Source organism: Micropterus dolomieu, linkage group LG07 (genome assembly GCF_021292245.1).
Source record: "Micropterus dolomieu isolate WLL.071019.BEF.003 ecotype Adirondacks linkage group LG07, ASM2129224v1, whole genome shotgun sequence".
In the NCBI taxonomy this organism is placed as follows: Eukaryota; Metazoa; Chordata; class Actinopteri; order Centrarchiformes; family Centrarchidae; genus Micropterus; species Micropterus dolomieu.
In genome coordinates, this window is record NC_060156.1 from 29,639,820 (window position 1) to 29,654,032 (window position 14,213).

The 14,213-nt window shown below is 40.4% G+C and overlaps 1 protein-coding gene across 2 annotated transcripts in view; it reads right to left on the reverse strand.

Moving 5' to 3' along the window:
* The window catches only part of gtpbp8 (GTP binding protein 8 (putative)), a 14,376-nt gene extending 4,638 nt beyond the window's left edge, over window positions 1-9,738 (reverse strand). Inside the window, exons 1-6 of one of the 2 annotated variants that reach the window (XM_046054741.1) lie at window positions 9,607-9,738; window positions 9,247-9,447; window positions 8,997-9,150; window positions 5,923-6,021; window positions 2,801-2,931; window positions 948-1,047 (exon numbers count right to left, since the gene is read on the reverse strand). In XM_046054741.1, the coding sequence (XP_045910697.1) occupies window positions 948-1,047; window positions 2,801-2,931; window positions 5,923-6,021; window positions 8,997-9,150; window positions 9,247-9,416 (654 nt within the window). In that variant the 5' untranslated portion in view covers window positions 9,417-9,447; window positions 9,607-9,738. Of the gene's footprint in view, window positions 1-947; window positions 1,048-2,800; window positions 2,932-5,922; window positions 6,022-8,996; window positions 9,151-9,246; window positions 9,518-9,606 lie in introns of both variants that reach the window. The other variant, XM_046054740.1, reaches the window with a different exon arrangement.
* Window positions 9,739-14,213: the final 4,475 nt, after the last annotated feature.

Consider the following 14,213-nt stretch of genomic DNA (forward strand, 5'->3'; position numbering starts at 1 on the left):
AAACCTGTTTGAATAGTTTGTTTTCCACACAGCTGTCCCACATTCTCAGACATTTGCTTGTTTTTGAACTTGGTTGTGCAGCAGATGGTGGTGGAGCTTTGTTTTGAGGTTTCAGGCGGGCACGGGCAGGTACTATGTGTTCCAACTCACAGTAACGATGTGGGCTGTACAGCTTCTAATTACTTAATACATCATAGCTGATGTCTGTGTCACAAGGATCAAACATTTACACAAACATTTCAGGCATCTAACAATTATTTTTATAAACAACTTATCTGTCAGTTCTTTTCTTTATAAATCGATTAATAATCATAATAATAAATTAGATTTATATAGCAGTTTTGTAAGTGCTCAAAGACGCTATATTAATGATTAACTGGCATTTTACCCTTTAAAAAGGGTAAAATGCCAGTTACAGTTCCCCAGAGTCCGAGGTGTTGTATTCAAATGTCTTGTTTTATGCAGCCATCAGTCCAAAACCCCAAGATCTTCATTGTACAAAGGAAACCAGAAAACATTCACAGTTGAGAAGTTGGATTCATATAATTTTGGCATTTTTTTCCTCATCAGAACAGTTGCCAATTAATTATCTGTCAATCAATTAATCAACTGAATGTTGCAGCTCTACAATGTTTACAGAAATGGTCAATCAGAAGTCAAAAGTCATTCGAGCAAATGAGATGACAACTCATCCAAAATACAAGTTACAGGTTGGTGATCAATTAACCTGAGAACTTTTTGCTGCCTGCCCATAATTTGAGATATCACTATGATCATTGCTGATTACATGGTTAATACAGAGCATCTCTCTTTGGGATATGGATAATAGTTGCCCCCACACATTCTACTTTCAAGCTGAGATCTTATATCATGCTTTATTTGGAAATCTTTTCCATCTTAATAGACATGATGTTTTTATTTATGTAGAAAGAGTATGTGTGTCCTACCACATATGGACGTCTGATCTCCTCGCACATCTCCAGAGCGATCAGGTCAGCCTTCTGAAGACCGACACTGCCATCGACCAACAAGAATGTCCTCACCAGACTGAAAGAACACAAACATTAACATAATGTAACACAGACCAGGTTAATGGAGGTGGCTGAGGAGAGATTTTAAGGTCTTCTACAGTCACAAAAACACAAGCGTTTTCCAACACTGATCTTGCTTCAGGTACAGAAGGTAGGGCTTACAAACCAGATTATAACATCCCTCTAAGGTCACCTTGGATAAAAGATCTTTTGTTTGCTGTCCCTGCAGGCTCTTTGGCTTTTTGTTCATGTCTAAATTAGCTAAATGGCTAAATGAGCTGTAAAACACCAATCAATTCTCAATAACAGCACTGTGATTACAGAGCACCACTGTGTGGACCAGGTCACAACCCACAGGTAGTGCAATCAAGAAGGAAACTGTAGTTCATGCCTTTGTCATTTATTTTAGCATGGCCTAGTATTACAGTGCAGTGCGGTACTTTGTTGGAGTCACAGCACAAAAAAAAACATTATTAGCATTTAGTATATTCCTCTTGAGAGGGTGGCTGCTGTGGTCCAGGAATACAATTTTACTAAACAGGTACACAAGCATGAGGAGGGGGAAGGGCAAGTTCTTCAGCCCTGTCTGTGTTATTGTTAGGGGTGGGAATCTCTAGGCACCTCACGATTCGATTGTGATTTAGAGGGTTACAATGCGATTATAAAACAATTATCGATACATCTGTTTTTCTATACAGAATTTCTGGATAATTACCAAGCTTCTCATTTGTACATTAAAATCCAAAATAAACCCCTCTTCATTAGTTGAAGCCTCGAATATACTCTGAAGCGGACATACACGCACAGCTGCGGACATGGACTACTTCTGTTTATACAAATTTTCGGAGTCAGCTTGGCAGACTCGTTCCGCACATGCGCAATAGATCGTTTGGTGCCCTAGCGCGATTTATACTTCTGTGTCGGGTCTACGCCTACGTCATAAGCTACAAACGTAGCCATGCATTTATACTTTTGCGTCGGTGTCTGCATCATTCTGCAAAATACACTGCCAAACGCTAGCTGGTTATCCACCGAATGGATCACAATATGATAGTGCTAGTAAAACTGACTACAAAGCACAAAGCACTTCCTGTCGGCTAAATAGTCGGACCTTTCAGTGCAATCACGACAAACTGGAGGCGTGGGGATATCCACACACAGCTGACATGTACCATTTTTTTGGTCACACAGACCCAAGCGGTCCCTCACATACTCGTGGAAAGTATAATCCTTGCTTTAAAAGGACTAGTGAAAGTGACGAGATAATCTTTAGTTGCATAATTTTAGTAGCAGCGCTCATTCATTTAGCATCAGCTGACGTGTACGCCACAGGCTGTCCGGTCGCTGCACTTCTGTACTTCCGAGTTACACATTTTGATTCTGTCAACATTACGTTATCAATTAACATTAACAAAATAGGTTTGACATTTGTTAATCGATTCAGAATCGTCCAAGTCCGCATCTCGATGCATCTAAGAATTAATTTTCACCCCATCCCTAATCATTACATAGATACATCCCTAATCATTACATAGATACAATATTATTTCTGGGATCATGAATGAATTTCACCTCCCAAAGGCCGATAATCACGAAAGGAGTACATCTATGTGTCTTCCTGATCTCTGCAGTGTGGTGTAAGTCTGACTCCTGTGATATGACTTCAACTTTTTGCATTTATTACAAGACACGTGTTATTCTCTCTGACTCTAATGTGTCAAGACTTGCCTCCTCCTGGCACATAACTAAAGCCAAAGTAAATTTCTCACTTCTTCCTTGTGTAAAGGTACGGCTCCACCATATCCACAAAGTCTTTGGGTGCTCTGTGTCCATAGCCTGGCATGTCAACAATGGTGAAAACTTTGCCCACTCTGAAGAAATTCATCTTCTTTGTGTGACCCTGAGGAGGAAAAACAGAGAGGCACACAAACTATAAGGTGGTGTGGCATGACCTCAAGAGAGCAGTTCACACCAGACATCCCAAGAATATTGTTGAACTGAAACAGTTTTGTAAAGAGGAATGGTCCAAAATTTCTCCTGATTTCTCCTTTTGTTCAGGTCTGATCTGCAACTACAAGACACGGTTGGGTGAGGTTATTGCTACCAAAGGAGGGTCAACCAGTTATTAAAGCCAAGGGCTGAAATACTTTTTCCACCCTGCACTGTGAATGTTTAAATAGTGTGTTCAATAAAAACATGTTGCATATACACAAAATATATTGTGGTATTAGTTTAAGCATACTGTGTTTGTCTATTGTTGTGACTTAGACGAAGATCAGATCACATTGACCATGACCAATTTATGCAGAAATCCAGGTAATTTCAAAGGGTTCACATACTTTTTACTGCGAATGCAGACAGAGACTAATTAGCTCGTCACTGCTACATTGGTGTGTGTTATTCTGTGTATACATGCTGCTACTGGGATACATGTGAACACAAAAATCAGTACCATTGTTATACAAATTACATGCAAATTAGGTCCCATTAAAAACTAGCAAAAGGGAAATTTTGATCAGTTATAGTAGTATATAGTAGTAGACAAGATTGTCTGTCATAAATAAAATGCTGGACATCCCAAAATGTTCTCCCAGCTAAATTAAAACATATCTGAAATCATTATTTGTGGTCCTTAATAGTCTATCACAATTCTACAAAAACATTTTGGCTGCCTGTCTACAAATGTCAAACCTCCAGGCAGAAACCACGGTGTAGTATTTGACAGTGACCTTTCATTTGAAGAACAAGTTACAGTGATGTTTTAATCAAGTGAGGAGCATCTCAAAGATCAGGGCCCGTATTTATCAGGCTTCTCAGAATTACTCATGAGAACACTAAGAACTGACTTAAGAGTAAAAAAATTCTTGGCTCAAAGCTGTGCTTAAAATCAAGCATCATAGTCCTAATTTGAGTGAAGTGAAGGACTAAATCTGAAGTGTCAGTCTAAGTGCTGATTTACGATGATTTCCTTATTTAAGAATATTCTCAGATAAATTCACATTGAATGTGAAATTCCTAAGAGGAGCTTATATTCAACACACATTTAATAAAGAATTTTCAAGAGAATACAGTATGATATAGGCCTACACATTAAGAAAGATAAAAAAGTTTATCTTTATATGAGCCTACTACTCCTGGGAAGCCGGCTACTTGCATGAACTGTGTTTGCTTCTGTCGGATTATGGGGGTGTTGTTGGGAAAGTCGATGAAACGCGTGACAGTGTGTGGAGCTGTAGCCTAAGTACTATGATTGTTTCCGTGACTATTCGGCTTTTTGATGGTTGTGACGAGCCAAAATCATCAGCATTGCTGAGTTTGTCCTGACAGAAATAAACTAAGTGTCATCCCCACCTTCAATTTAACTAAAAACACATTATTGCATAAAGTCAGTGGTGAGATGACATCTCTCACCAACTCGCTGACAAGGATTATGCCTGTGCTGTCCGACCCGTCACATAATTCAGAAACATTCTTCCTACCGGCAGCTCCTAACCACTTGAGAGACCTCTCGAGCTGTCTTAAATAACTGGGAGAGTAAGAGTGATTCTTAGCTTTAAGAAATTTGATAAGCTTAAGTTTAAAAGTAGGAGTAAATTTCATGAATTCTCAGCACTTAAGACTAAAATGGCACTTTGAGAAGCGTGATAAATACTGGCCCAGGTCTTTTCTCTCAACCTGACCTCAAGAAGGTCATTCATAAATTTATATCATCTTAGTTAGATTATTGAAACTCGGAGATTCTGGTCACACTTCTACAAAAACAATACTACTACATGCAATTTATTATCATCATCATTAGTATTATTTTTGTTATAATTTATTCAACTATACACATACTCCAGACAGTTTGTCCTGCCTCTGAATATCACAGTCCAATCAGCATCAATCTATGTTCCCTGGAGTACTGACACTTTCTGGTGAGGTCAGTCTGGTTGAAAATCTCACACATTGCTCTCATACACTTTCATATTAAGGCAGTTTTCTTTCTCAAACTGCAGGCATTGTAAGGCCATCTTCATCGCTATCTCTATTTTCTTCATATGTGACCTGGTGCATTCACATGCTCCTTGGTCCCATTTACCGAGTTGGGATGTTGTTCTTCTGACTTTGTTGTTGCTTAATGTGGAAACAACATGGACGCTACACAGAAGATGTGTTGTATTTTATTGTATTGTATTTTATTACTCAGAGCATGAGTGTTTCCACTAAATTATTACTTTAACATGGCTAATGTTACCTTAACTCGATGGAGGAAAATGCACAAGCCACCACTGTACAAAACGCAGCTGCTCGGCTTTTAACAAATACAAGAAGACACAGAGAGCCCGAGCCTCAGATCCTCAGGCAGGGCTCTGCTGGCTGCTCCTCAGTGCTGGCTCAAGACTAAAGGTGACTGGGCTTTTACAGTCAGGGAGCCTCAGCTCTGGTACTCCCTGCCCGAGGATCTGAGGCTGCAGATTCAGTGAGTTTTAAATGACTTCTCAAAAGTTATCTTTTTTAACTTTTTTTCTAATGCTAGCACATTGTTTTATTACCAACATGTCATATCTGTTTTATTATTAGTATGATTGTTGTTTTATTTTATTTTTGTATTATTTGTCTCATTGCAGGCCTAAAACGTTTTATCCTGGTTCAACCATGTTAAGCACTTTGTTTTGAAAAGTTTATTATCATCATCATACAAATGTCTAAGAAAAGGGTGTCATTTTTATTATTAGTATAGATTTGTCAACACTACAAAAACATTTTTGGAGGGAAACTAAATAGCTAACATGGTTGGAGATTTGTCAAATCAAATAAAAACTCTATATGAGCTAACCTTATGTAAACTATGCATGCTAAACCTTGGAACTTGAAATAGATTTAGCATATATCAGTTAAGACTACTCACCGGAGTTTTGGAGACTCTGACTTCTACCTCAGGAGTCAGGGAGAACAGACCTTTGATAAGAGATGACTTGCCCACATTGCTTCTGCCGATGAAACACACCTGGGAATACACACAAGATGCTCTAAGTTCCTGCATTCTCAAATACTGTGTTCAATGGCAATTTACTGTTACCTTGTTAATGATGGAACCTCTTGATGGTAATTCAATGATCAGTATCATTTTGTGCTGGAATATTTAAGGTTGATATTTAAGGCCTTAATCAGCACACCTGCTCTGACTGTTACGCGCTACTCCGATTGGCTGCTACCATTTTGCTACTGCAGTACCAACGACCGCCAAGTCCCACAGGACGTGGCTCAGGCTCATCCATCTCTCTGACACAAGACAGATGGACGGAGGCTCATGCTGCCAGTAAGATACAAATACATCATCCTCTGACAGAGTAGAGAGGCAGAGTGGTAACTAACTTGGCATGCCAAAGAGACCCTGTTGTCCCATCAACACGATGTTCCATTCTGAGCCCTCCGGTGAAACTACTGTCTATAAGGTTAGCAATCTGCTCATTTATTATCAAGGGCCAACTCGTGCTTAATTATGTATGAGGCTGCAGGAGGGTAAAGAGACATTATGGTACATTTTTCACAGGCTGTGCCCATGTTTTGGGTCGAGGAAGGGCAATGTAAGCAGCCCCATGTTCAACATCCTCACTCACTTAAACACACACCTTCTCTTTCTTTGACAGTCGTGAGTCATCATTTACACCATAGGTTATGCTAGCCAATAATAAAGACCCTATTCTAAGCCAAACAAGTCTATCCTAACTGGTGTAGTGAGTCTGTTCAGGGAAGGAGGCAGGCATGGGTCAGTTAAATTAATCCGTAATGTGAATGGGTTTAAGGCTGGGACTCTGGCCCGCTTGGTGACACTAGGTCATTCAAGAATAAACTGTACCAATGTCACAGTGATCCAACATCCAAAAGTTCTTCTTATGGCTGAACAAAGACACAACAGGAAGTCAACCCTCTACACACACACACACATACGCAGACTGTGGCCCGCTGGAAAGCAGGAGTGAATGTCCAGCCCCGACCTCATCCTGTACGTCCTCTGTGCTTCATTCAGAGCAAGTGGGAACAGCGGATCCATTGTGCTTTGTATTTAACTTGCTGTGTATTAGCACTGTGAACTGTATGATTTCAACCAGCATGCATTTTTGAGGTCTACATGTTCTTTTGGATTTTCATGTCATGTATAAAATGAAATGGCAACTCTGGAATAATCTTGCAATACACATACAGTACTGCGCAAGAGTTTTAGGCAGGTGTGGAAAGAAATGATGTAAAGTAAGAATGCATTAAAAAATAAACATGTTAATAGATTATATTTATCAATTACCAAAAGGCAAAGCAACAGCAATACTGTTATACTGCATCAGCAAGGTCTCTCCCAGGCAGATGTTTCAAGGCAGACAGGGGTTTCCAGATGTGCTGTCCAAGCTCTTTTGAAGAAGCACAAAGAAACTGGCAACGTTGACACAGTGGTCGACCAAAGAAACTTACTGCAAGTGATGTAAAACACATCATGCTTACTTCCCTCTTCAATCAGAAGATGTCCAGCACTGCCATCAGCTCAGAGCTGCAGAAAACAGTGGGACCCTGGTACACCCATGTACTGTCCGGAGAAATCTGGTCAGAAGTGTCTTTCATGGAAGACTTGCAGCCCAAAAAAAAAGCCATTCTTCCGACATGGAAAGAAAAGGCCAAGCGACTTCAACTACGCACGGAAACACAGGAACAGGGTTGCAGAAAAATGGCTGGTTAGGACTGATGAGTTTGAATTATTTGGCTGCAGTAGAAGGCAGTTTGTTCACCAAAGGCAGCCCCTGGTACAAAAATGAGTGTTTGCAGGCAACAGTGAACCATGGTGGAGGACTTTGGGGGCTGCATTTCTATTAACGGAGTTGGGGATTTAGTCAGAATGAATGGTCTCCTCAACGCTAGGAATAAGTACAGGCGGTACTTATTCATCATGCAGTACCATCAGGGAGGCATCTGATTGGCCCCAAATTTATTCTTCAGCATGACAATGACGTCAGACATACAGTGCTTTCTTTAGTCTTTAGCTAAAGCATTCTTTCTTTACAGTATTCTTTCACAGCTGCTTAAACTCCTGCACAGTACTATACATCATTATCCCTTCTAGATACTCTTTTGCTCAATTGCTTTAACACATTTTCTGAACACAGGGTCTCATTGGTTGGACAATCGCTCATAGAGAGAAAAGGCCTTCTTAAACCATTATTTTCACGAGCGAGAGGGGCATGTTGTATTTTATTTTTGAGTTGTTGTGTTCCCCTTTTGCCTTCAGAACTGCCTTAATTCTTTGTGTCATACTTTCAACAGGGTGTTGGAAACATTCCTCAGAGACTTTGGTCCGTATTGACATGATAGCATCACGCAGTTGCTGCAGATTTGTCGGCTGCACATCCATGATGCGAATCTCCCGTTCCACCACATCCCAAAGGAATGCTACCAAGTTTTTTAACGAGTGAGGTCTAAATGCGAGTGAACACTTTCCTTTATAATTAAGTCATAATATTACTTGAAAGTCCCAATTTTAAAAAAAAAAATAAAGTTGTAACATTTTAAGAATAATACAATAGCATAGGTTGCATTGAGTCCTATGTTATGCTTATAGGTTGATTGGATTACATGTGCATGTTTAATATTTCCTAATTATTGGTGAGCAACAAAGCAGAATTCAGAGCATTAATTTACACCTGGGGAGGAATAGGAAATACACTCTGCTCCAACACACTGAAATTGTTAAAATCACCCCAATAACCAAATACATTCTTTAAAAAAAGTGAATCCTTGTCGTATCACAGAAAAAGGTACATGGTAGATTTGTTACAACAGGTTCTAAAGTGAAATTGAGAAATTGTAACTTCCTTCTGATACGTAGCAGTATACGGTAATATAAAATCAATTATAAAAATGGTAAACAGAAATAAACTACATTCAGTGAAGCAGTGCTGACCCAGATGCTAACAGTGACTAAGACCGCCCACTAACCTCTGGCTGTTTCAGTGCAGGTACATGTTCCATCCTCTCTGCAGAGATGTAGTAATCAATCTTATGAGACGGTGAAGAGTAGAAGAGCTTTTCTGCTTTAACCATGTCCTCCAAACTGGGATGAAAGAGCTTAAACTGTGTCCAGTCCACAGACCTGAAACCATATCCAGGCTTTGAAAGCATTCAGTATAAAAACATGTGCTTCACAGAAGCCAGTCAATCAGTACGTTACAGAAACAAAATGCAGTACCTGTCCAGGTAGGCCTCCAACTCACCAAAGGGGTAAAGTAAGCTTTGGACTTTCTTTGGGGGAAGCGTTGCGGCTTTCTTAAGCGAAGCAAGTTTATGGACACGCTGCCGGGAAATAGCGTGAACACGAGTCCCAGGCCGAAGCCTCAGGCACGGCCACAGACTAAACATCTTCCCCGGCGGGGTTCAGACCTGCCCGCAGCTGTGAACAGGACAGCGCCGTCACCCACAGCGTTCATGGAAGTACAGCCTCAGTAACACACCTCCAGCATCTTCAGCGGGAACACGCGACCGTTAACGTTACAGAATTCGTTTGAAATGAACGACGCAACGTTACATATGGGTTAATTTCACGACTCACCTTAATGCCAATATCTTCATTGTTTAATTGTGGCAAAATACAGCGTGGTTTGACTACATATGACTTATACTGACTGTTTTTTTAACAAATTGTTTTCAATGTCCTCCATGTTTCGTGCAGTGGTCAAATGTGTCCGACTGAAATAACTTAACTTTAAGGTTCCGCCTACAGAAAGTCATTTTTTTCTGGTTATTGTACTTTTCAAAAGTATTACATTACTTTTTATACTTATTCTATTTAATAAACTAACTGAAATGAAGCCACAGAATAATCACGTTTTTTGTGCCATGTCAGTCTTGAGAAATTAACTGTAGCCTTGTACATGTTTCTTAACTGGCCATTAATAAATAAAATCTTTTATAGGCCAATGGCTTTTTATTGATGTATTATTATTATTATTATTATTATTATTATTATTATATATTTAGTTGTGGTAGCCAAGTGATATTGTAGTAGCTGCAGTGGCTATGTGTTTACATAATAATTCCAGCTATGCTATTACAGAATCATATAAGACCCCTGATTTAAAAGCTGACCAATTTAAATAGAAAGCAATAACACAATTTTGGATGTTCTTGCATAAAACACTATTGTAATTCATTCATTGTAAGACATAAACCATTATTTAAACACTTTTGGAACATCCTCATCCATTTTCTCTGAAGATATGTCATATTACAGAAGTGTGAGACTTTGAGATTCAAGTAAGAGACAATGAAATGAGACTCCGAGGAGGCTTAAACAAGGGCTTTGCGATTACATCTCTAGCCCGGTGCTATTCCAATATTGCACAGGGCATTGCGGCATAATTAATGAGCATGAATCCTTTTTTAGATTCAGATACATTCTTCACATTGATGCATGGCTGGTAAAATATATAGAAACATTTTTGTGTTCCTGCTTTCAGTGGAAAATGTGTCTGCCTAGGGAAAGTACAGTTCTAGCTGTCACATTCATCCTCCATCACCTTCTTGTTGGGGATTAGTGTGAATTATAACACTGATGTTTTTGGTAGAGCATGCCAAAGAAACGTCTTCATAAATTCGGTTATAGGAGGTGGTAGTGATAGGAGCGACTCAAGGCTTTTCGCCCACTCTGCATTCTTTTACACTGAGACTCTGAGTAGGAAATGGAGTTAATAGCCATGTTCAAGGTCAGGTTTCACACGTTCACAAACAAAGTGGTACGCATTCTTCTCCCAGTTTCCCCCAAAGAGTACATTCCTCCATATGGGAAAAAGAAATCATATATTTATCCATCTTTGATTCATAATTTGAAAATCAATCAGGTACAATATTTGACACACTTTGGGGATCTCACTTTAAGCTAAGCACTTCAGAATAAACTGTTATCTACTCATAGCTTCCCATAGTTTGCTGACCCTTTTCTCTCCACATGGTGGCAATGCAGGCTTCTGAAAGCATCACTCCACACTCAGGCTGATGTTAAATATCTGCCTTCACCACCTTGTGCTAGTCCTCTCTCAGCTCCATCTGGGTTTTATGACCTGATGTGATTCATAGTATGTTCACTGAACAAATTAATTCACAGATATCCAATTACAGCTCCTATATTCTCCCTGTCCTTTTGCAGCGGGGTCTTTTATTCTTATGTGCCATGTGGCAATGCCGGCACCTTTTTCATTCATCACTCATTTATAAGAATATAGATTTCATATGCATGGAGTGCCTTATTAAACTTGATTTATTCTCTCAGTCTCTGTCTGTCTTTCATGTTCCTTTATTACTTGTGTGTCATTAAATGAGTGTTACACATGTGTCTTTCTCCTTGGATTACTTAGCAGACTAAAGGCTCTTAGGTACATTACTTAACATTTCATTATTACACAGGGAGATGAAACCAGAAGGAATCACCACCATGGACGGCTGATGGAGTGCTTAATAGGTGGACGTCTTTAGCTGTCAGACATTTATACGGCTTTTAGCACAATAGAACCCTGGACAAAACCTTTAAACCTCACAAAACCTCACTTCAGCAGGGTTTATAAGAGGTACTTGTGTGGGAAACAAGACAGTGAGAGATATATAGAGAAGCAGAAGGGATAGATAAATGATGGAAGGAGCAGAGGGGAGGGGATAGGAGGGATAGACAGGGACGGAAGGGGAGGGTGGCCATGGTTGCTCTCATGACTCCATCACCCCATCCTTCACTGTGAGCCAGAGGATCAAATGCCAGACCAATCAATCGTCCACCAAGCAGACATCTATAGCGCAGGCCATGATGGCATTTACCTCCCCAGGGTGCATATCAATAAAAAAAAAAAAGGGCTGTATACCAAAATTGATTGTCCCCAAACAACCTGCCCACCCACACCATCAAGCCAGCCTTTCGCCATCATCATCATCATCATCATTTGTTCTTAATCTTTTTATTCGCTCTTTGTCACTCTGGTCTGTCTGTCTCACTCAAATCCCTTGGCTTTTATTCATCTGTCTGTTGCAATTCTTTCATTGTGCTTGATTGATGCACAACAGACAAGGTTTGCAGGGCTTTGAGTCACCACGCTGCAGTCACTTAGAGGGCCTGTGGTCTTTTTGACAATGTAGCATGAGGAAAAAGTCCAGCTGAAAGGCTGAACAGCCGCCCACAAACACCCACACATACACCCTGACGACGCTTTAATCGGACAATGAATTATCACAGAACTTGACCTAAGTTACCTTTTCAGATCCATTAAACCGTTCATTTGCATGTTAACCAACATGGCCTAGCCCAGCTGCCCCCTACTCGGTCTCTGGTACCTCCCGCCACAATGTGACAGGGGCACAATGGGACGTGCACCGCCAGAATACCAAAGCCCCCTTGTTCCTTGCTTTGTTTGGAGGATGAAGTGCAGAGGAGTTTATCAAGTCAAGAGGTCAAACCATCAATATGTCTCATACAAACACACACAGCTGTCACATACACTCGCCTCAAGGGCAAAAAAGACAACTACAGATTAACACAGGTCTTATTTGTTCTGTCTGCCCATCTGGCCAGGCTAAAAGCTGTCAGGCCTAACACCTGTGGCAAACATCCTTCACCTACAAGTGGTCAGTAAGAAGTAGAGGACACTTGGAAGCAAATGCTGTATCATCTAATCATGGCCGAGCTTGCTCCCTCCACCGTTTCTACTCTCATTACTCTCTCTGTCTCTGTTAAGTAAACAGAACAATCAGAGGTTGCTGCCCTCGCTCTTTTGGAAAAAAGAAAAAGGCTCTGTTTCCCATGAGGTGCTTCACCCAGCTAACCCACACGTCAATAATATTCACACTTCTCACCAAACTACAGCTAAGACTGAAAAACTGAGCTAAGTTAGCTGTATTGTCCCTGCAACACTTAATAAAAATTACAATGAAGTATAAATCATGAGCTATTATGATATGAGCTGCACAGTGTTCTATTTAAGATCCTACCAAGCCGCAGGCAGTGTCTTTCCTTGTTCTTCAGTGTCTCTCTCTAAGCATCTCCTATGAATACAGCATAAATATTTTGGCAGGTGGTGTTTGGAGGATATTAGAGCACAAGCGCTGAGCGCTCAGGGATATCGATTTTGCTTTAGCGGCCAAGAACCATGGCTGTACTGGCATCGATACGTAGAGGAGAGGAGGTTGAATGAGGAGGAATGACCTTGAGCCAGGAAGCAATCTTGACAAATAAAGCTCCAGGAAGGAAATGCAGGGAAACAAAACACTGAAGATGTCAGAGTGCAGAGACTCAAGGGTGACACTGGGAGGTCTGCAGAAAGACAATAAGGGAAATTTAGAGTATTTGATGTTAAAAGCAATGCCTTTCTCTTCAGAATTTAAAAAAAATTATTTGCGTTTTCATTTGCTTTCAAGCTGATGTTAAATTAAGTGAAGATTGTTAATTTGTCTATAGAACGTAGAATGTATGATACAAATTAGCGACAACAGGCATAAACGAGAGACCAGGGCTTGCAAAAGGTTCCTAGGTACGTATTGAATATGCACAAACATGCATCGGGGGAATTCATGTGCTATCTTGGCTGCAGTCTGAAAGGAAGAGGAATGATGCAAATTCACGACAATCGGCGTCAAGGGGGTAAGAGCAGTAATCCATTTGGGGAAGACATACAGTGGGGGAAATAAGTATTTGACCCCTTGCTGATTTTGCAGGTTTGCCCACTTACAAAGAATGCAACGATCTATAATTTTAATCATATGTACATTCTAACAGTGAAAGACAGAATCCCAAAGAAAATTCCAGAAAATCACATCATATGAATTTATTAAAATTGATAACCATCTGATGAGGAAAAACAAGTATTTGACCCCCTGGACAAACAGCATGTTAATATTTTGTAGAAAAGCCATTATTGGCCAGCACAGATGTCAAACGGTTTTTATAGTTGGTGACAAGGTTTGTGCACATTTCGGCAGGGATGTTGGCCCACTCCTCCCTGCAGACAGCCTCCAAATCATTCAGGTTCCGAGGTTGTCGCCTGGCAACTCGAATTTTAAGCTCCCTCCAAAGATTTTCAATTGTATTCAGGTCTGGAGACTGGCTAGGCCACTCCAGAACCTTGATGTGCTTCTTCTTCAGCCACTCTTTTGTTGCTTTGGCGGTGTGCTTAGGGTCGTTGT